Source organism: Coregonus lavaretus (genome assembly GCF_964263955.1).
Source record: "Coregonus lavaretus genome assembly, chromosome: 28".
NCBI classification, from domain to species: Eukaryota; Metazoa; Chordata; class Actinopteri; order Salmoniformes; family Salmonidae; genus Coregonus; species Coregonus lavaretus.
The window spans coordinates 20028305-20050655 of record NC_140015.1 but is presented as its reverse complement, the minus strand read 5'-3'; the positions used below and the strand labels follow the sequence as shown (position 1 = coordinate 20050655).

The 22351-nt window shown below is 42.6% G+C and overlaps 3 protein-coding genes across 4 annotated transcripts; 1 reads left to right on the top strand and 2 right to left on the bottom strand.

The window, feature by feature from the left end:
- Positions 1-1453: 1453 nt before the first annotated feature.
- LOC311104020 (uncharacterized protein) lies at positions 1454-4018 on the bottom strand. Its single transcript, XM_084145668.1, has 3 exons — positions 3407-4018; positions 2833-3250; positions 1454-2594 (listed from the first exon to the last, which is right to left on the bottom strand). Exons 2-3 carry the CDS (start codon positions 3077-3079, stop codon positions 2293-2295), a joined length of 549 nt encoding a protein of 182 aa, XP_084001794.1. The 5' UTR covers positions 3080-3250; positions 3407-4018; the 3' UTR covers positions 1454-2292.
- Positions 4019-5601: 1583 nt separating this feature from the next.
- Positions 5602-7162, top strand: LOC311104018 (synaptonemal complex central element protein 2-like). Its single transcript, XM_084145665.1, has 5 exons — positions 5602-5711; positions 6022-6108; positions 6255-6343; positions 6419-6635; positions 6781-7162. The coding sequence occupies exons 2-5, from the start codon at positions 6025-6027 to the stop codon at positions 6973-6975; spliced, it is 585 nt and encodes a 194-aa protein (XP_084001791.1). The 5' UTR covers positions 5602-5711; positions 6022-6024; the 3' UTR covers positions 6976-7162.
- A 1094-nt stretch (positions 7163-8256) lies between these two features.
- On the bottom strand, positions 8257-21785 carry LOC311104012 (glutaryl-CoA dehydrogenase, mitochondrial-like). Of its 2 annotated transcripts, none has more exons than XM_084145657.1 (12): positions 21677-21785; positions 20934-21053; positions 20742-20777; positions 20479-20619; positions 20245-20307; positions 13666-13836; positions 13430-13559; positions 10504-10720; positions 10284-10387; positions 10006-10131; positions 9684-9844; positions 8257-9391 (listed from the first exon to the last, which is right to left on the bottom strand). In XM_084145657.1, exons 2-12 carry the CDS (start codon positions 21034-21036, stop codon positions 9318-9320), a joined length of 1326 nt encoding a protein of 441 aa, XP_084001783.1. In that variant the 5' UTR covers positions 21037-21053; positions 21677-21785; the 3' UTR covers positions 8257-9317. The 2 variants fall into 2 exon arrangements, with proteins under 2 accessions (XP_084001783.1, XP_084001784.1); XM_084145658.1 differs by having other exon boundaries at positions 21688-21760.
- Positions 21786-22351: the final 566 nt, after the last annotated feature.

The window sequence follows — 22351 nt, the reverse complement described above, 5'->3', positions numbered from 1 at the left end:
ATCACTAAGCTAAGGATCCTGGGACTAAACACCTCCCTCTGCAACTGGATCCTGGACTTCCTGACGGGCCGCCCCCAGGTGGTAAGGGTAGGTAACAACACATCTGCCACACTGATCCTCAACACGGGGGCCCCTCAGGGGTGCGTCCTCAGTCCCCTCCTGTACTCTCTGTTCACCCATGACTGCATGGCCAGGCACGACTCAAACACCATCATTAAGTTTGCCGACGACACAACAGTGGTAGGCCTGATCACCGACAACGATGAGACAGCCTATAGGGAGGAGGTCAGAGACCTGGCCGTGTGGTGCCAGGACAACAACCTCTCCCTCAACGTGACCAAGACAAAGGAGATGATTGTGGACTACAGGAAAAAAAAGAGGACTGAGCACGCCCCCATTCTCATCGACGGGGCTGTAGTGGAACAGGTTGAGAGCTTCAAGTTCCTTGGTGTCCACATCACCAACGAACTATCATGGTCCAAACACACCAAGACAGTCGTGAAGAGGGCACGACAAAGCCTATTCCCCCTCAGGAGACTGAAAAGATTTGGCATGGGTCCTCAGATCCTCAAAAAATAATACAGCTGCACCATCGAGAGCATCCTGACTGGTTGCATCACCGCCTGGTATGGCAACTGCTTGGCCTCCGACCGCAAGGCACTACAGAGGGTAGTGCGTACGGCCCAGTACATCACTGGGGCCAAGCTTCCTGCCATCCAGGACCTCTATACCAGGCGGTGTCAGAGGAAGGCCCTCAAAATTGTCAAAGACTCCAGCCACCCTAGTCATAGACTGTTCTCTCTGCTACCGCACGGCAAGCGGTACCGGAGTGCCAAGTCTAGGTCCAAAAGACTTCTCAACAGCTTCTACCCCCAAGCCATAAGACTCCTGAACAGCTAATCATGGCTACCCGGACTATTTGCACTGCCCCCCCACCCCATCCTTTTTACGCTGCTGCTACTCTGTTAATTATTTATGCATAGTCACTTTAACTCTACCCACATGTACATATTACTTCAACTACCTCAACTAGCCGGTGCCCCCGCACATTGACTCTGCAACGGTACCCCCCTGTATATATAGCCTCCCTACTGTTACTTTATTTTACTTCTGCTCTTTTTTTTCTCAACACTTTTTTTGTTGTTGTTTTATTTTTACTTTTTTTTTGTTAAAAATAAATGCACTGTTGGTTAAGGGCTGTAAGTAAGCATTTCACTGTAATGTCTGCACCTGTTGTATTCGGCGCATGTGACCAATACATTTTGATTTGATTTGATTAGCTGTTCCTTAATCTTGTTCACCCTCATACTCTCATTTCAACTACAAAGCCACATCTGGGAGTCATTTTGCATACAGTTCCACATATATCACCATGCATGCAATGCTTTGCATTGATCAGAAAATCAGACATTTTGTCAAGTCAATGATTAATACATTTAGGAGTTCATCAAAAGATGATCTACCAAGTCATGAGAGACTTTCTGAAAGCTTTATTTAAGGTAGTTTAGTTCAGATTTAGTAATAAGCAGTTCCCTTGTTTAGCCTTCACCCTATTGGTCTCATTATTCCCCTTTGATCTTGAAATGAAGCAGCTCAAGATTTATATTACAGAGGAATAGCAGTTTTTAGAGGCCCCCAAATCTCTTCATGTTTTGATGGATACTGAAGCAGTATTTAAATGTTATATAAGAAAGGGGGCTGGTGCAGGCAGGTGATTGTGATAGGTTTCGGATGAGACATGGCAAGTCCTTTTCCATGGGATCAGTGTGGATCATTTTGAATGTGTTGCAGTCTTTAAATCATCTTCTCATGGCAATAGCCACTGATTAACCCCTCTCCTGCACATGGTCCATTCAGTAGACCATGGGTTCTTAAACTTTTTCAGCTCGAGACCCAAATGAGAAATTGACCGTCCTCCCATGACCCAAATCGTCCTCCAACGACCCAAATTAAGAATAAATAGTGTGTGATTGTAGATGTATTCTCATAACTTGTGACCCACCTTTCACATACCCAGGGCCCACTCAGAGTCCCAACCCATAGTTTAATTAAGAAACCCTGCAGTAGACAAATCTCAGTGTCAATACAGGATGATACTGTATAGCACCAGCATGAAAGTTATCTTCAAACTCTCCTTTGTCAAGCTTTGGTTGCTGTGTGGTGTTAACATAACAACTTATTTAGTTGTCTTGTTAATAACCTTAAGTAGGTCTGTTGAGTCCTGTGACGTGCTTGGTGTAATCAGAACCAACCAGTGACCACAGGGCTGGAAGGAGGTGGTGCTGGCTCCTTTCAGATCTCCCTGGGGAGGGAGTTAGAGTGCCCAGGCCCGGGGTTGCTGTCTATGGCCAGGGCAGCAGGGCTGTTGTTGTTGCCAGTGCCATGGGTGGGGAAGAAGGGGATGTAGGGGATTAAAGGAAACAGCAAAGGGCTGCCCGGTGGGCTCTCATCCAGGGGCATGGGGAAGCCCACATCATCTGTGTCCCACACGTGGAAGGCATTGTGGGTCAGGACTATGGGAGGGTGTCTGGGAATGAAGCACTGCGGGTTTCTGTTCTTCTCCAGGTCCTCCTCAGTAGGGCCAAGAAGACATTCTGATGAAAGGGGTTAAACAGAGGGGACACAGGGGAGATAAGCACTTTTGCTTCATGACTGGTGCCCCTGATCATCTCTGTGTTAGCTAGTCATGTTGCCATTTTGCACAGAAAAGTTTAGGCCTACGCCTATTTGTCACAAGTTATCTGGTACACTTATACATTGCGATGGAACAGCCTAACAACTACATAGATTAGTTACATTTCCACCTGATTTTAGAACATTTTAAGTTCCTACCTGTTATATCAAGGGCAAGGTCCTTGATCAGATGACCAACAATAGCATAGGCGACTCCTACCACTACCAGTGCTGCAATCAGCAGGTACACCACTGCCTTTGGCAACGGAATGAGGTCCCGGACCGCCGGCTTATACTCCTTGTACAGTGGGTCTTCCGTCGTGACTAGTACGTCGAATTTGGAGACTAGTGGGGAAGCATGTGCCTCATCACTGAAATTAAAACTGGTGAAATTGAGGCCATTCATTATGGAAAAGTAGCCTAAGCGATATAGCTCTAATGATGATAAACGCGCAGATGTCCGGAGATGAGGAAAATTTTCCCCCCCAACACCAAGACCAGGACTTGATTGGTGGTGATTCTTGTATCCGTGCAACACTCAAGTCTCAAATTCATTGACGTCTCCGTTCGAATGATCCTAAAGGAGATTGAAAAGCATGAAACATGTATATATGTTAATGTCTCAGTGGAGTTGGAGGTGAACACAACTCCACCAAATATAATTACTTTTATGGAGATATTACTTCCAAACAATTTCAAAACCATTTTGACAGTACAAGCGTTAGCCGCATACCTTGATTTTGGTCGACTGTTGTTTTGATGAAACAAACTGGCTTTGCTTTGATTTAAAACAAATAACTAAATTGAAGAAAATAAAACTTTTTGATGTCTATCTGAAATGAATTTCCATGTTCAGAAGTCAATCCAAATCCCTTTTGGCGTTTTCCTTCGACGCGCTTCTTTGTCATCCCTCTGTCTCTGTCCTTGGTGCTTAAGTGAACCCAACCAACTTTCACGCTCTCAAATAGTAAACTGTAGTATTCCTAGACCGCCCACTGTTCAACACTCAAGGGATAAACTTTAACCCGCCTCCACTTAAACAGCCAACTCGTATCAGCTAGATGTAGTTGATAGTGTGCGCTTAATTCTATAGTTGATGGATTTACATTACCAAGAAATCTTGTCTCCTTAAAAGGACGCATGGCGTGAAGATCCTAATGCGAATTAAAACCTTTCCAGGAGATAGTTAATCGACACACGATCGCATGTAGTGGGTCTATTTGGTTAATCCATGTTGTTTAGGAAATACTGAAGAGCTCTTCATATTCAATATAAGCCTACTATCATCTTTGAAACATGTAGTTGTTCACCTCCACTAGATTATTTTAGAGGGAATATACTTCTCCATCCACTGGGCATAATTCAGGGCATAGACCGGACTAACTGCTAGTTGCACTAGCAGTGCTAAAGGTAAACAGATTTTGAAACTCATCCTCATGAGCCAAATCCTAACTGGAAATAAGCACATAGTTCATGGCCTCAATGTAGGCTGTCCCTATCAAATAAATATAGTATTATTTGGCTCCGTGTTAAAACTAATAATTTCTACCAAAATAGGAGCTATGTTGGTTCATGTTCAGTGACTGACTTCTATTTCCTTATGTAGAGAGCAGGCTTGGGCATGTATAGGGATTTATCTGTTTCATAATTCCCCATTTCAAAGCAGCAGTAGACATGCAAAGAAGCAGAATCTGAAAAGATTAGAGGTTTTATTCCCTTTATGAGACAAGCCTTTATCTGCCCACCCCATGTCCCTCATTTCCTGATGGATTTAAACTGCTAGAGCCACTGGAAAACCTCCAGAGATTATCTCCTGAACTTTGAGGACGTTTTGTTCTGTTGGTTCAATATATCTACATATTGCAACAGAACGAAGACTTCTCACATTGTGTATGCTTCATGTACACGTGTGTGTGTGTGTGTGAATACACGTGCCACCTGCTTTCGTTCATGCGTGCCCAAAGCCAAGGGAAGTATGGGTGCTGATGGTGCTGCAGCATAAAAGTAGTGCACTGGGCCTTTACTAGTCCTGCATTAGCGGACCGACATAGCTGTCTGTAGCACTGGCAAAAATCATTTTTCAGCATCTGCTTTACTGAGAATGGAACTGAAATGACACTGCATGGGTTAAATTACCTCTGAGCCCCTGCCAGGACAAATCACTGTGCAGATGACCCTGCCAAATACCCTTTTCCCAGTGTTTGCTATGGAATTATTGCAATACAACACCACTCATATATCAGTTTGACCCAGACACTGCGTCAAAGATTAGGCCACTGCTCATGTGAAGCATGATAGTTCTATTGACTGTGGGGAAGGGGGGAAAACGCCCCTAGAGTGCATAACACTTCGGGAGTTCAGGTCTCAGTTCAGGTCTCAGACTGAAGACCCTAAAGCTTCCTCAGTCTGTCACACCATCTCCTCTGCATCATACTGTTCACCCTTCTGGTGCTAGGTGTTTTGTCTATTTTAGGAACTGCCTTACATGAAATTCAGCCCTTGGTTTGACTTTGTTTTAACTTCTTCCTGTCTCCCCCTCTCTTTTTCTGTATTTTTTTTAAACTTCTGTTTAAATCCCACTGGCATTACCTTAGTAGGCCTAATCCCCAGATATCAAAACCTTTTCACAATGTCTGAGCTCAGATTGGATGCACTTTAAAGTTTGTTTGATCACACAAAGTTCATCCTGAAAATACCCCATCTCTAGTGCTCTCGTGCTCTCTCTAAATGTTTTCCCCCACTGTCTTAACCGGACCCCAGCCTCACAGTTTACAATTCATTTTAATATGTCATATGTTTGATGATACATTTGTTTGTTTGAGAATTATTTGAAAGAATATGCATTCAATCATTCAGAATGCGTGCGGGTGCTTGATGCAGTATTGTTTTGAGTCGAGATTGACACTAGTTGAACAGCTGACCAGTTCACAGCACTTGTCCTCCAGAGCGCATTTTCGCGCGCATTTTTCGAGTTGGCCAGACAGTTCTGACGAAAACTTTAATGAGACAGTGCAACTGAATAATAGTTATTTTTTGGGGTAAGTAGCCAGCAACAGTATTTTATTGTTTCCAATGGAGTTTCGCTAAATATTCCTAATATTTTGGTTACCACCACGAGTTACCCTTGACACAACTCTGTGGAGACTGGATACCTATTTGGTTTTGTCATGATCAGATCAGATTGAGGTTAGCTTTATGCCTAGCTAGGCTAGCTGGCTAGCATAGCCTAATTTAACGTTAGTTGAGTCAGAGAAGGTTAGAGAAAGTGGTTTTGGTTGAGTTGTTACAGAATTAGCTAACTTCCATATCGGTTGCTTTTATTTTTCCTATGCACCATTTTGCTCATAGAAAATGTCCCAGCTCTTCTTTGGAAAGCCAGCCCCTACCTCTCAGTCTACACCAAAACCCGGTCATCATCATCCCTCATCACCCATGGTAAATGAATGAAAATATGAGACTGTCCAGCTCAACTCTGAATGACTGATATCTTGCACCTGTGAATCCTTTGCTACTTATTGTTGACAACTGTATGCTTTCAGAAAATATTATGGTTTGATTGACATTTCTCCCTGTATCCTTAGGACCCTGATAAAGGACATGGGCCAGACCAGGACATCCCTGGTGAGACATTTTCGTTTGTGACACTGGACAATAGCCATGGACAGCAAAGGTATGGAGTTACTGGGTTTGAAGTATTATTCATTATGTGTTCTGTTCAGTATTTAACTTTTTTTTTTCATGGAAGTGAGGACTCCGGCATCAACATTTCAAACATCTCCGATAGAGGTGATGTACACAACAGTACTTCCAGCGAGCTCCCAGGTGAGGAGACAACAAATGTTCTCAGTTCAACGATAGAGGAGATAGGCAAGAAGGCCCAGGATCTGATAGAGAGAATCAACCAGAGCAGAGCCATGGACCAGGAAATCATGACCACCTTCGAGAACAAGTTAATTAATAAGGTATCACTGTTCTACTGTTGAGTAAAAAGCACATGGTCATAATTTTCTGTAGTTAAAAAAGAATGCATTGAGATTGAGTCTAATGTTTATGTGGAGGAGTGTGACTGTGACTAATGTGTATTTGCGTGTTTGTGTCCCTCCCCAGGTGAGTGAGGTGTGCCAGCAGGTGAAGGAGCAGATGTTCAGCAGCTATGAGGAGCATGGCCATGGGATGGAGGCCAATCTGCAGGAGCTGTCTGAGGTGCTGGAGAGGAGCAGTCAGCTCAGTATGGAGCTGCAGGGAGCCAGTCAGACCTTATCAGCCATCAACAACAGCCTGCAGCAGACAGCTGAGCACTGACATCTACCCAGCCATTAATTTATTTTAACTGCCTTATAGCATCCCCACTTCTGGGAGGTCTAGCATAATTAAAGCAATGCCTTGTGTTTGTTTGACTGTGGTATATGTCAAATAGAACATAAAACAGTGGTTGTAAACTGAGCAGGTGTTGGAAGAAGCTTTTGTTTATAAATCATTTATTACATAACTAGTGTGGATATTTTTGTTCATACCTATTACCATGTGACCAAATAGCATTATAGAACATCATATTTAATGGGCCAGAAAATTCGCTTGTGCCCAGTTTAGAATCCAAAACATTCACCTTAATGCCTATGGGTCGTTTCACCAATTTGGTGCCCTTGGAGAAGTAGTACTTGGTATTTAAAAAGAAGTTTAACATTGTCATAAAGAGCACAGAGAACTTAATAAAAAAAAGTTTTTCAAATAAATAAAAATACTATAGTAAGTGCATATTAAGTGCCAAATACAGTAACAGGGTGGATCAGCCATAAATTCCCTTGTGACGTGGAATGGAAGCTTGTTGTGTGCAACAGAGTGGAAAATGAATGCAAGCTTCACCCAACAAATTAAAATTGTTAAAACATTTCTAGCCTGTCTATCCATGGTAGGTAACACGGTTGACGTGTTATGCTCGACCCACTCAGTTTTCCATCACAAAACACCAGAAAATGTCCAAAAAGAGTAGAACCTACTCACCTGCTTTTACACTATTTGACTATTGGATGTCCAATGTTTAGAAAAAATATATAAAACGAGTTCAGTTCACATAACAGGGTTGACTGTAAAATGTACAAATATAAATTAATCACTAATCACATAAAATAAATAATAATCTTCGGGAATGACTTTGTCAAAGCAACAAAATAACTAGGGCTTTACAATGATGGTGAAAACTTGGGAGACATTTTCGGGTTAAGTGGGTTAAAATCTTCCAGAAGTCACAGAGAGTGCACAGAGGGACATGCTGAATTTAGGCTATTTATCAAGTCTTTATTCATAATACAAATCCGATTTACTGAATTCTCCATGCGGTCTATATTAAAGGGCACTTCATTTCATGTAACAGGCTTTTAAAATTCAAAATTGGTTCACAATTTCTATTTAAAATGTAAAAGGGACCCAAAAGACACTGTGGAATAACCCCCCACCATCTTCTTTTTTGATTCACTTTATAACACTCCATGTTACTTAAAAAAGGAACGTTCAAAACACCACAATGAAATGAGGGATGAGTAATCCAAAAATCCCCCAACCACCCTGGATTAAATGGACCACCTGTTGATTACAAGTATTTTAATTTATAAACAAGAGACCTAATTTAGCATTAGATAATAGTGAGCATTATTACTTTGCTAGCAAAAGGAAATTGCAACAACCATGAAAGTACTGCAATAAGCATTATTTATGAAAAGCTTGAATTAACCTTGACCTTTGACAATGCAATTAAAACCATGCATAACATTTATATCTGGTTGAGTTCTGAGGAGAACAAACTTAATAAAGTGCAAACCGCATTCATTGTCCTGTACCCCAAAATAAAAATCTCTCTGATCTGCCTAAATGGTAAGTCACAAATACAACTTTCCAATTACTAAAAAAGCAATGGCATGATTATTTAAACTGCTTTAATTTAACTTATTTACTTAAATTTGAGACTTCATCAATTGATTTAACTCTTTTTTTAAACTCTAACAGTAAATGCAGTATACATTATTTGGCATTCAATGACCAATAATTGGTCATTAGTACCATCACAGTTCTAAAAACTCAGGACATACTGACCTTGACCTCATTTTAAAATGTTTGTCCGACAACCATTTTACTACAATTTCTGTGAGGAAACAAGCTATTCATTCTGAACCATCTTAACTTCCACCATATAGTAAACTATTACAAACACATTGTAGTTCGAAATTGTGCAAACAAACCAGTAAGCACTAGGGTTTTATGATAGAGTAGAAAAATAGCTTTGTTTTTATAAGTTGAAATAATTACACTCATGAATTGTCCATGAGACCAATGATAGACTTGGCTTTAAAACCCGACCTGGTCTTTCGCATAAAATACTGTTTTGCCGGACACAGATTAAGCCTAATTCTGGTCTAAAAAGCTATTTCAATCGAGATTCTCCATTGAGCATGCTTTTTAGTCTAGGACTAAGCTTAATCTGTGTCCGGGAAACCGGCACCCAATGTACATATTCTCAAGAGACAGGAAACATTAGCGTTACTGTAGATGACAAGCCATCAAAGCAGTGTAGAACTACTTGTCCTTTGCTTAAGGAACAGATTTACTTGAGGTTTCTGTTAGTGGTCTGTTTGAGCACTAGCAGCAGGCTGTTAGTTATTAACAGTGAAAGACTGTAGTCCAGTGATGGCTTTTCCCAGAATCAGGGCATGGATGTCATGGGTACCTGGAACACACAAAAAAACAGTATAAGGAACCATGTGGAACAGTGCTGATGCTAAAGGTGAGTAAATATATAAAATACTGTTTTTTTCCTTTGAAAAAATCTTGGAAAATTAAATTGTTTCCCCATATGACCAAGCAGCCCTATTTATTTACTTATTTATTTACTTATTTATTTATTTATTGTAAATTACATTTACTGACCTCTACTGGTGAGGAAATATACCATGATAAAACAAGTTTTGCTTCCACATCCATATCATCTTAGACCTGGTTATGGCCTTCTTTCTCCTCACCTTCGTATGTGTTGACGGCCTCTAGGTTCATAACATGGCGGATGATGTGGTACTCGTCAGAGATGCCGTTTCCTCCCAGCATGTCTCTGGCCTGCCGGGCAATGTCCAGGGACTTCCCACAGCTGTTCCTCTTCAGCATAGAGATCATCTCAGGGGCTGCCCTGAGGGAGGAGAGAAGACGACAAATATGAGATAAGTCTCCTCCTCAGGTTCTAGTCACAACCAGAAATTGTAGTTCCCCTATGGTGTGTGGTTCTTTGTTAAAAAATGGATTGTCACACTACAAGACGATTATGTCACATCATTTCCAGTTCCCGCTTACTTCTTGGCGTCGATGAGTCTCCCCAGCTGTAGACAGGCCTGCAGGCCAATGGTGATCTCTGTCAACATGTCGGCCATCTTTTTCTGCATCAGCTGGTTTCTGGCCAGGGGCACTCCAAACTGGATTCTGAGATGAACAAATATCATGAGTAGCAGAATATCTTAAGTTCACTCAGAAAAGCTGAGAAGACAAAATAAGATTGAAGAGCTACAGACTTTTGCTCAGTCCATCTCATCAAAAACAACATATCATACCAATAGTAGCTGCAGAATCCTCACCTGTCTAGTGTGTACTGACGGGCCGTGTGGAAGCAGAACTCTGCAGCACCTAGTGAACCCCAGGCGATGCCATACCGGGCATTGTTAAGGCAACCAAAGGGACCCTAGAGCCAAAGAGAACAGACAAAACATTTATACCAACAGGATTAAACAACATAAGGAGGTCTGGCCATCCACATAAAAGTCAGTACATGACAGTGGTATCCTGGCCTCTACTCACCCCCAGGCCAGAGACTTTGGGCAGCAGGTTCTCCTCAGGAACCTCCACCTCGTCCATGATGATCATGCCGGTAGCAGATGCCCTCAGGGAGAACTTGCCCTCGATCTTGGGTGTGGTGAAGCCCTTCATACCGCGCTCCAGGATGAAGCCACGCACCTTCCCATCGTCACACTTGGCCCATACCACAGCGATGTCCGCCACAGGGGAGTTGGTGATCCTGACGAAGGTGAAGGAGATGAGGGAAGGCATTGCAATTTAAGGAGGAGCCATTTTATCAGTATGCTACATAGTGAGCCTGGTTTCTAGGGCTATATGAGGACAGTTTCGCAAAAGTTTCACAAGACATGATGGTAGAATTGAGCAGAACCACGTACTCAATGTCAAACTAAGCATTTGGTTGAAGTTGTGGAAGCTGCATTCCCCCAGAGAAAACAGTGTTACATCAAATATATAAAACCTGAACTACAGGCCCAAGTTACCAATTAACATTTATTTATTTATTCAGTGTTAAGCTTACGCAATGTGAGGGCCAATGCACTCAATGGTTAAGAATACAACCAAAGTCCAGTTCAGTGCTCAGTCACTGCTGACGTCTCTCAGTTCAGAATCATAACACTCTGTGAAACCTGAGTAAATGGCAACTGAGGGGAACCTAATATTCATGCACCTAGCATTAATATATTTGTGAACAGCACCACCCTGTGAAATGTTGTTTACAATTTAGACAAGAGCCAAACCGCTTGATCTTGGGTTCATTATTTGAACAAGACACATAAAAAAATGCTCTAATGAATACAAAAACTCTAATGAAAATGTATGTATAATAGAAAGCATATATTCCTATTCTTCAGAATTTTTGGAAGTAGCCTATTCTTGACATTTCATGAATAGGTTGCCTTTTCAATCAGCAGAGGAATGCATTCCAAGGTGTTGAGACAAAGGTAGCATTCATCAATGTATGTGGTCTGTAGCTGTTTGTTCTGTTATATGATCCATTGGCTATTTATAGGAAGCAATTCTAAAGTTCTTCGCATGGGCTCAAACTCAAAACCAAAACACTGACTACATCACAGTACATACACTACCGGTCAAAAGTTTTAGGACACCTACTCATTCAAGGGTTTTTCTTTATTTGTACTATTTTCTACATTGTAGAATAATAGTGAATACATCAAAATTATGAAATAACACATATGGAATCATGTAGTAACCAAAAAAAGTGTTAAACAAATCAAAATATATTTTATATTTTATATTCTTCAAATAGCCACCCTTTGCCTTGATGACAGCTTTGCACATTCTTGGCATTCTCTCAACCAGCTTCATGAGGTAGTCACCTGGAATGCATTTCAATTAACAGGTGTGCTTTCTTAAAAGTTAATTTGTGGAATTTCTTTCCTTCTTAATGCATTTGAATCAATCAGTTGTGACAAGGTGGGTGGGGGGGGGGGGGGGGGTATACAGAAGATAGCCCTATCTGGTAAAAAAACAAGTCCATATTATGGCAAGAACAGCTCAAATATGCAAAGAGAAACGACAGTCCATCATTACTTTAAGACATGAAGGTCAGTCAATACGGACAATATCAAGAACTTTGAACGTTTCTTCAAGTGCAGTCGCAAAAACCATCAAGCGCTATGATGAAACTGGATTTTTGGTTCCAGCCGCCGTGTCTTTTTGAGACGCGGTGTGGGTGAACGGATGATATCTGCATGTGTATTTCCCACCGTAAAGCATGGAGGAGGAGGTGTTATGGTGTGGAGGTGCTTCGCTGGTGACACTGTCTGTGATTTATTTAGAATTCAAGGCACACTTAACCAGCATGGCTACCACAGCATTCTGCAGCGATACGCCATCCCATCTGGTTTGGGCTTAGTGGGACTATCATTTGTTTTTCAACAGGACAATGACCCAACACACCTCCAGGCTGTGTAAGGGCTATTTTACCAAGAAGGAGAGTGATGGAGTGCTGCATCAGATGACCTGGCCTCCACAATCCCCTGACCTCAACCAAATTGAGATGGTTTGGGATGAGTCGGACCGCAGAGTGAAGGAAAAGCAGCCAACAAGTGCTCAGTATATGTGGGAACTCCTTCAAGACTGTTGGAAAAGCATTCCAGGTGAAGCTGGTTGAGAGAATGCCAAGAGTGTGCAAAGCTGTCATCAAGGCAACGGGTGGCTATTTGAAGAATCTCAAATATAAAATATATTTTGATTTGTTTAACACACTTTTGGTTACTACATGATTCCATATGTGTCATTTCATTGTTTTGATGTCTTCAATATTATTCTACAATGTAGAAAATAGTAAAAATAAAGAAAAACCGTTGAATGAGTAGGTGTTCTAAAACTTTTGACCGGTAGTGTACATTGAGGTTCCCCTAATGCCTGCTATCCAGCTACACACAGCACTGTCCAGTCAGTCCTGAAGTCCTCATGCTCATTGGGTGATGAACTGTTTCCTTCACTATGTAGTAGGGCAGTGAATTGCCAGGGACCTCCCGCTACGCTATTACCACGATACTTAGGTGCCGATACGATATGTATTGCAATTCTCATGATTCTATATGTATTGTAATTCAATACTGCGATTTTATTGCGATTTTATATTCCAAACATATTGCTCACTATATGTCTGCTGCAGAGACTAGAGAGAGGATGAGAAAATGAGTTTTGATCAGTCATGGAAATAAAAGTGCAAAAAATATGTTGGCTCACTATTTAAAAAGAAGATGGAGAACAAGCTATAGGATGAGAAATACCAGAGTTTTGGTGCAGGTACAGCTGACTAACACTATCTAGCAAAAAAAAAAAGTATATATATATATAAAGATATCGTCCAAAATAATATTGCGATATGTAACTGTATCGATTTCTTCCCCCATCACTACTATGTAGTGAAGTACAGTCTCCCAGTCCTACTCACCAGGTCTTGGAGCCGGTGAGGGTGAAGGTGCGGCTGGAGGGGTTGAACTTGGCCCGGGTCTCCATTCCACCGGGGTCACTGCCGTGGTTGGGCTCAGTCAACCCAAAACAGCCCAGGATCTCTCCACGAGCTGGGAGGTAGAGGACGCATTACAGGACAAATACACCCAGATATAAACAGGATTGTGCTTAATTTAAGATGAGGCCTAGGGGATGTGGATGTCCCCTCCTCCTTACCCAGCCTGGGCAGCCACTTCTCCTTCTGCTCTTCGGTACCATATGCGTAGATAGGGTGCATGACCAGGGAGGACTGCACACTCATGACAGAGCGGTAGCCGCTGTCCACCCTCTCCACTTCCCTTGCGATCAAACCGTAGGCCACATAGCTCGTCCCAGCACAGCCATAGCCTGGTCAAAGTGTGGAGGGAGAGAGGTCACATCATAGGCAATAACCTCCAAACAAACAATAGGCCTATATTAAAAGGGAATTTACATTATCTATCCAGTTATCTAATTTACATTATCTATATTTGAGTGCTTCTGGCATCACACATATAGTTGATTCTGAAAAACGAATAGTCTTTAACTGTCTGTGATCAAAATGATCAAAGTCCATTTCACAGAAAACAAAATCACTCTTAGAAAGCTTTCAGAGAATGATATAACCCCTGGGGGGCTTTATTTTTTAAATGTTTTTTATTTAACCTTTATTTAACCAGGTAAGCCAGTTGAGAACAAGTTCTCATTTACAACTGCGACCTGGCCAAGATAAAGCAAAGCAGTGCGATAAAAACAACAACACAGAGTTACATATGGGGTAAAACAAAACAAAGTCAAAAAATACAACAGAAAATATATATACAGTGTGTGCAAATGTAGCAAGTTATGGAGGTAAGGCAATAAATAGGCTATAGTGCAAAATAATTACAATTAGTATTAATGGAATGATAGATGTGCAAGAGATTATGTGCAAATAGAAATACTGGGGTGAAAATGAGCAAAATAAATAACAATATGGGGATGAGGTAGTTGGGTAGGCTAATTACAGATGGGCTGTGTACAGGTGCAGTGATCGGTAAGCTGCTCTGACAACTGATGCTTAAAGTTAGTGAGGGAGATAAGAGTCTCCAGCTTCAGAGATTTTTGCAGTTCGTTCCAGTCATTGGCAGCAGAGAACTGGAAGGAATGGCGGCCAAAGGAGGTGTTGGCTTTGGGGATGACCAGTGAGATATACCTGCTGGAGCGCAATACCTGGGTGTTGCTATGGTGACCAATGAGCTAAGATAAGGCGGGGATTTGCCTAGCAGTGATATATAGATGACCTGGAGCCAGTGGGTTTGGTGACGAATATGCAGTGAGGGCCAGCCAACGAGAGTGTACAGGTCACAATGGTGGGTAGTATATGGGGCTTTGGTGACAAAACGGATGGCACTGTGATAGACTACATCCAATTTGCTGAGTAGAGTGTTGGAGGCTATTTTGTAAATTACATCACCGAAGTCAAGGATCGGTAGGATAGTCAGTTTTACGAGGGCATGTTTGGCAGCATGAGTGAAGCAGGCTTTGTTGTGAAATAGGAAGCCGATTCTAGATTTAACTTTGGATTGGAGATGCTTAATGTGAGTCTGGAAGGAGAGTTTACGGTCTAACCAGACACCTAGGTATTTGTAGTTGTTCACATATTCTAAGTCAGACCCGCCAAGAGTAGTGATTCTAGTCGGGTGGGTAGGTGCAAGCAGCGTTCGATTGAAGAGCAGGCATTTAGTTTTACTAGTGTTTAAGAGCAGTTGGAGGCTACGGAAGGAGTGTTGTATGGCATTGAAGCTCGTTTGGAGGTTTGTTAACACAGTTGTTAACACAGTGTCCAATGAAGGGCCATATGTATATAAAATGGTGTCGTCTGTGTAGAGGTGGATCTGAGAGTCACCAGCAGCAAGAGCGACATCATTGATATACACAGAGAATAGAGTCGGCCAGAGAATTGAACCCTGTGGCACCCCCATAGAGACTGCCAGAGGTCCAGACAACAGGCCCTCCGATTTGACACATTGAACTCTATCTGAGAAGTAGTTGGTGAACCAGGCGAGGCAGTCATTTGAGAAACCAAGGCTATTTAGTCTGCCAATAAGAATGCGGTGATTGACAGAGTCAAAAGCCTTGGCCAGGTCGATGAAGACGGCTGCACAGTACTGTCTTTTATCGATCGCGGTTATAATATCGTTTAGGACCTTGAGCGTGGCTGAGGTGCACCCATGACCAGCTCGGAAACCAGATTGCATAGCGGAGAAGGTACGGTGGGATTCGAAATGGTCGGTGATCTGTTTGTTAACTTGGCTTTCAAATACTTTTGAAAGGCAGGGCAGGATGGATATAGGTCTGTAACATTTTGAATCTAGAGTGTCACCCCCTTTGAAGAGGGGGATGACCGCGGCAGCTTTCCAATCTCTGGGGATCTCAGACGATACGAAAGAGAGGTTGAACAGGCTAGTAATAGGGGTTGCGACAATTTTGGCGGCTAATTTTAGAAAGAAAGGGTCCAGATTGTCTAGCCCAGCTGATTTGTAGGGGTCCAGATTTTGCAGCTCTTTCAGAACATCAGCTGTCTGAATTTGGGTGAAGGAGAAGCTGGGGGGGCATGGGCAAGTTGCAGCGGAGGGTGCAGAGCTGGTGGCCGGGGTAGGGGTAGCCAGGTGGAAAGCATGGCCAGCCGTAGCAAAATGCTTGTTGAAATTCTCGATTATCGTAGATTTATCAGTGGTGACAGTGTTTCCTAGCCTCAGTGCAGTGGGCAGCTGGAAGGAGGTGCTCTTATTCTCCATGGACTTTACAGTGTCCCAAAACTTTTTGGAGTTAGTGCTACAGGATGCAAATTTCTGTTTGAAAAAGCTAGCCTTTGCTTTCCTAACTGATTGTGTATATTGGTTCCTGACTTCCCTGAAAAGTTGCATATCGCGGGGGCTGTTCGATGCTAATGCAGTACGCCACAGGATGTTTTTGTGCTGGTCAAGGGCAGTCAAGTCTGGGGTGAACCAGGGGCTATATCTGTTCTTAGTTCTGCATTTTTTGAATGGGGCATGCTTATTTAAGATGGAGAGGAAAGCACTTTTAAAGAACAACCAGGCATCCTCTACTGACGGAATGAGGTCAATATCCATCCAGGATACCCGGGCCAGGTCAATTAGAAAGGCCTGCTCGCTAAAGTGTTTTAGGGAGTGTTTGACAGTGATGAGGGGTGGTCGTTTGACCGCGGACCCATTACGGAAGCAGGCAATGAGGCAGTGATCGCTGAGATCCTGGTTGAAGACAGCGGAGGTGTATTTAGAGGGTAAATTAGTCAGGATGATATCTATGAGGGTGCCCATGTTTACGGATTTAGGGTTGTACCTGGTAGGTTCCTTGATAATTTGTGTGAGATTGAGGGCATCTAGTTTAGATTGTAGGATGGCCGGGGTGTTAAGCATATCCCAGTTTAGGTCACCAAGCAGTACGAACTCTGAGGATAGATGGGGGGCAATCAATTCACATATGGTGTCCAGGGCACAGCTGGGGGCTGAGGGGGATTTGTAGCAAGCGGCAACAGTGAGAGACTTATTTCTGGAAAGGTGGATTTTTAGAAGTAGAAGCTCAAACTGTTTGGGCACAGACCTGGATAGTATAATAGAGCTCTGCAGGCTATCTCTACAGTAGATTGCAACTCCAACCCCTTTGGCAGTTCTATCTAGACGGAAAATGTTGTAGTTGGTGGCCTTCCTAAGCCAGGATCCAAACACTGCTAGAACATCAGGGTTGGCGGAGTGTGCTAACGCAGTGAATAACTCAAACTTAGGGAGGAGGCTTCTGATGTTAACATGCAAGAAACCAAGGCTTTTACGGTTACAGAAGTCAACAAATGATAACGCCTGGGGAGTAGGAGTGATACTGGGGGCTACAGGGTCTGGGTTAACCTCTACATCACCAGAGGAACAGAGGAGGAATAGAATAACAGGTACATTATCCATTTCAAATCATACGTTTATAAAACATGTACCTGTAGGCTGCCACTCAAAATAAAATTTTAAACAGTAAGAAATACATTGAGTTTAAGTAATAATAAATTCAGAATAAACATGAAAAGAAAATAAAACAAAAAGGAAGGGGCCTCCACCCCCAACCTCCCACCCCATTCCGCCAACATGTCCACCCCCCAACCTCCCACCCCATTCCGCCAACATGTCCACCCCCCAACCTCCCACCCCATTCCGCCAACATGTCCACCCCCCAACCTACCACCCCATTCCCCCAACATGTCCACCCCATTCCCCCAACATGTCCACCCCCCAACCTACCACCCCATTCCCCCAACATGTCCACCCCCCAACCTCCCACCCCATTCCGCCAACATGTCCACCCCCCAACCTCCCACCCCATTCCGCCAACATGTCCACCCCCCAACCTACCACCCCATTCCCCCAACATGTCCACCCCATTCCCCCAACATGTCCACCCCCCAACCTCCCACCCCATTCCGCCAACATGTCAACCCCCCAACCTCCCAACCCCATTTCGCCAACATGTCCAAAAAAGCATGTCAAAAATGTTATAAATTGATTTGCATTTTAATGAGGAAAATAAGTATTTGACCCCTTTGCAAAACATGACTTAGTACTTGGTGGCAAAACCCTTGTTGGCAATCACAGAGGTCAGACGTTTCTTGTAGTTGGCCACCAGGTTTGCACACATCTCAGGAGGGATTTTGTCCCACTCCTCTTTGCAGATCTTCTCTAAGTCATTAAGGTTTCGAGCCTGACGTTTGGCAACTCGAACCTTCAGCTCCCTCCACAGATTTTCTATGGGATTAAGGTCTGGAGACTGGCTAGGCCACTCCAGGACCTCAATGTGCTTCTTCTTGAGCCACTCCTTTGTTGCCTTGGCCGTGTGTTTTGGGTCATTGTCATGCTGGAATACTCATCCGCAACCCATTTTCAATGCCTTGGCTGAGGGAAGGAGGTTCTCACCCAAGATTTTACGATACATGGCCCCGTCCATCGTCCCTTTGATGTGGTGAAGTTGTCTTGTCCCCTTAGCAGAAAAACACCCCCAAAGCATAATGTTTCCACCTCCATGTTTGATTGTGGGGATGGTGTTCTTGGGGTCATAGGCAGCATTCCTCCTCCTCCAAACATCTGACCACAACACTTTCACCCAGTTATCCTCTGAATCATTCAGATGTTCATTGGCAAACTTCAGACGGGCCTGTATTTGTGCTTTCTTGAGCCGGGGGACCTTGCGGGCGCTGCAGGATTACAGTCCTTCACGGCGTAGTGTGTTACCAATTGTTTTCTTGGTGACTATGGTCCCAGCTGCCTTGAGATCATTGACAAGATCCTCCCGTGTAGTTCTGGGCTGATTCCTCACTGTTCTCATGATCATTGCAACTCCACGAGGTGAGATCTTGCATGGAGCCCCAGGCTGAGGGAGAGTGACAGTTCTTTTGTGTTTCTTCCATTTGCGAATAATCGCACCAAAACTTGTCCCTGACATCCTTGGAGAGCTCTTTGGTCTTGGCCATGGTGGAGAGTTTGGAATCTGATTGATTGATTTCTTCTGTGGACAGGTGTCTTTTATACAGGTAACAAGCTGAGATTAGGAGCACTCCCTTTAAGAGTGTGCTCCTAATCAAATAAAATAAAATTAAATTAAATTTTATTGGTCGCATGCGCCGAATACAACAGGTGCAGACATTACAGTGAAATGCTTACTTACAGCCCTTAACCAACAGTGCATTTATTTTTAACAAAAAAAAGTAAAAATAAAACAACAACAAAAAAAGTGTTGAGAAAAAAAGAGCAGAAGTAAAATAAAGTGACATTAGGGAGGCTATATATACAGGGGGGTACCGTTGCAGAGTCAATGTGCGGGGGCACCGGCTAGTTGAGGTAGTTGAGGTAATATGTACATGTGGGTAGAGTTAAAGTGACTATGCATAAATAATTAACAGAGTAGCAGCAGCGTAAAAAGGATGGGGTGGGGGGGCAGTGCAAATAGTCCGGGTAGCCATGATTAGCTGTTCAGGAGTCTTATGGCTTGGGGGTCTCAGCTCGTTACCTGTATAAAAGACACATGGGAGCCAGAAATCTTTCTGATTGAGAGGGGGTCAAATACTTATTTCCCTCATTAAAATGCAAATCAATTTATAACATTTTTGACATGCGTTTTTCTGGATTTCTTTGTTGTTATTCTGTCTCTCACTGTTCAAATAAACCTACCATTAAAATTATAGATTGATCATTTCTTTGTCAGTGGGCAAATGTATAAAATCAGCAGGGGATCAAATACTTTTTTCCCTCACTGTAACTGCAGGGCACTCTCACAGCATATGGAGTTGGGGCCAATTTCATCGTAAAACGTTTCCTTGGTGTTAAATGCAGTCTGTGAACAAATTTAAAATGTATAAATTGATGGTTCGGATTACGGGATGCCATATTTTTCCATATTCTGTTCCAGTTAAAGGGTTGTTCAGATTCAACAAGATCTTTGAACCAAACTTTTTTAATAGCTAGCTCAGAATATGAGCTTTCCAAAAGTTGTTTATATATTATAGAGATCAGTCCTTTCGGGAGCCCAGATAATTTATTTATAAATCCCATCATTGGATGGTTAGGTAGTTGGGTTTCCCAAGGGACTCCATAGGCCAGCATAGCTGACCTAAGTTGTAAATATAGAAAAAAGGATTTGCCTGGTAATGTGTATGTCTTTCAAATCTTGGAATGTTCTCAAACCATTAACGTCCATGATATCGGCAAGGCCGCCCTCCAGATCGCAAAGGTATTGACTCACCTTTAATGGTTGGGCCCAGGACACCCAGCTCCCCCATCTCTGACACAATGTCCCGATGGAACACTAAGAGAGATAAAACAGGCAGCATGTTATGTTGACACGGTTTGCATAACTGCCAAAATTCATAATATTAACAGGCAAAACTGATCCTTAAGTGTTCCTTCCTAGGTTACTGGCATAAATAGCCCAATGGGCCCTGCCTGGGTGATGGTGCGTCTCAAGAGTCAGACCCACCTTCGTTTCTGTTGGCCATCAGAATGCGGGGCATGAGTTTTTCCTGACAGTAGTCACGGAACGAGTCTCGGATCATGATCTCTTCCTCAGTCAGCTGACCCTCCAGCTCCAGGCCATCCCGCCAGTTAAACTGAACCTTGGCTGGTGGTTCAGTAAAGGGATCATAGAGCAGAGAAGCACAATTGAATAGTCATCAGACCCCCAAAATAATAGAAGGGCAATATATGTATGACTGATCTGAAATGGAGTTGATATCGACATACGTGCTTTAGTCTTCTTCTCACTAGCTTTCTCTGCATCTGTGGAAACAAGGTTTGTCTTCATAAGATACACTTGAAGGACAGATTGAGTACTTCCCCTGACAAATAGAGGCATGATGACTGTAATAATGGCTTTGTAAAACTGCTACCATTGTGTTCTCATGATGGCAAGGTCATTATTGAGTAATGTTATACCCTTTTGTGCAGGCGCTGCTGATCCCTGTGATCTTGATGCTAAAATGATGGCACATCTCTGGGGGTTGACCAGCAGACGGCACACAGCGCTTCTCAGTGCCATGATGGGTAGCTAGATTTCTATGAGAGAAAAACAAGGAGGAAAACATTTAGGAGCAAATAATCCATAAAACAATGCAACAAACCCAAATAGTTGTCATTTCAAAGACATGATAGGTTATAACTTTCAACAACCATGTCATTTGAGAGAGAAGGTGGCTCAACCAGAGAAAGCAACTAGCAATTTGATCTCATGTAGCTGTATAGGATAGTTTGAGAGGTGAAATAAGTCATGATTAGTTTCGAAAATGTTGAAAGAACGATGTGGTTGTTGGCAGACAAGTTGTTACACAAGATAACATTAGCACTAGCTAGTAGCTATGCTAACTCTTTATAGCTAGCTAAATGTCGATCTGCAGGCAACTGAAATGACAGCTATTAACTCAACTCACTGTGTGTGTGTGTTGGTCACGTTAGTTGAGGTTAAAATGTTAGTTGCGATAGCTAAAAGAGCTAGCTAGCTATTTAGCTAGTTGCTACATGCATATACATTAATACTATTAGCTAGCTTGATAGTCAGTCTTGCTCGACTATCAAGCTGTAAAAGCATAGTATCGAGTTTGTTTACAGACTGGACACGAGCCCAGGTTTACTGTTTCATCAATGTCCCAAAGATGTTGGCTAATTTCAATACATAGATTGACCTGTAATTTACAGTGCTGGAGATCCGTGACCCAGGGCTCCGTAGTCCTTCCCAGATTGACAAAGTTAAGGAGGACAAACGTCAACACAAGCGCCTGCGTAAATTAGGTCAGGAATGATTAGGTTCTGTCGCCATTTTGAGTGTGGCAAATGGAGGCTAGAATGACAAAATAACATTTTCATGGAATGTCTGAAACCAAATGTAACTGATAGTGGGAAGTAAATTACTATGAACTGATAGTGGGAAGTAAATTACTATGAACTGATAGTGGGAAGTAAATTACTGTTAGTTTTGTGTTTCTCTTTTCATCACTCACTATGGCTGCTTTCTAGTGTCTCTCCATGCTGTCGCGTATTTTTTGACTATTCTCTGATTGGTTTATTAGCGGGGGCGTGCAGATTCAAGGCGTGGCTATGAGAGGGTTTTATTCATGCATTGACCTCATGTTCATAACTATTTTCAGAACATATTGACAGTGGTGGAAAAAGTACCCAATTTCATACTTGAGTAAATGTAAAGATACCTTAATAGAAAATGACTCAAGTAAAAGTGAAAGTAACCCAGTAAAATACTACTTGAGTCAAAAATATTTGGTTTTAAATATACTTAAGTATCAAAAGTAAATGTAATTGCTAAAATATACTTAAGTATCAAAAGTAAAAGTATAAATAATTTC

What these genes read in the sequence shown, in the direction of transcription:
- LOC311104020 (XM_084145668.1), bottom strand. Translation starts at nt 3,079, where the DNA reads ATGAATGGCCTCAATTTCACCAGTTTTAATTTCAGTGATGAGGCACAT. An exon ending in CCTTGCCCTTGATATAACAG is followed by an intron (nt 2,595 to 2,832) that starts GTAGGAACTTAA and finishes CCCTTTCATCAG; the next exon opens with AATGTCTTCTTGGCCCTACT.
- LOC311104012 (XM_084145657.1), bottom strand. Translation starts at nt 21,036, where the DNA reads ATGGCACTGAGAAGCGCTGTGTGCCGTCTGCTGGTCAACCCCCAGAGA. An exon ending in CCAAAGTCTCTGGCCTGGGG is followed by an intron (nt 10,388 to 10,503) that starts GTGAGTAGAGGC and finishes CTTTGGCTCTAG; the next exon opens with GGTCCCTTTGGTTGCCTTAA. An exon ending in AGACTCATCGACGCCAAGAA is followed by an intron (nt 9,845 to 10,005) that starts GTAAGCGGGAAC and finishes CTCCTCCCTCAG; the next exon opens with GGCAGCCCCTGAGATGATCT.
- LOC311104018 (XM_084145665.1), top strand. Translation starts at nt 6,025, where the DNA reads ATGTCCCAGCTCTTCTTTGGAAAGCCAGCCCCTACCTCTCAGTCTACA. An exon ending in ATCATCCCTCATCACCCATG is followed by an intron (nt 6,109 to 6,254) that starts GTAAATGAATGA and finishes CTGTATCCTTAG; the next exon opens with GACCCTGATAAAGGACATGG. An exon ending in AATAGCCATGGACAGCAAAG is followed by an intron (nt 6,344 to 6,418) that starts GTATGGAGTTAC and finishes TTTTCATGGAAG; the next exon opens with TGAGGACTCCGGCATCAACA.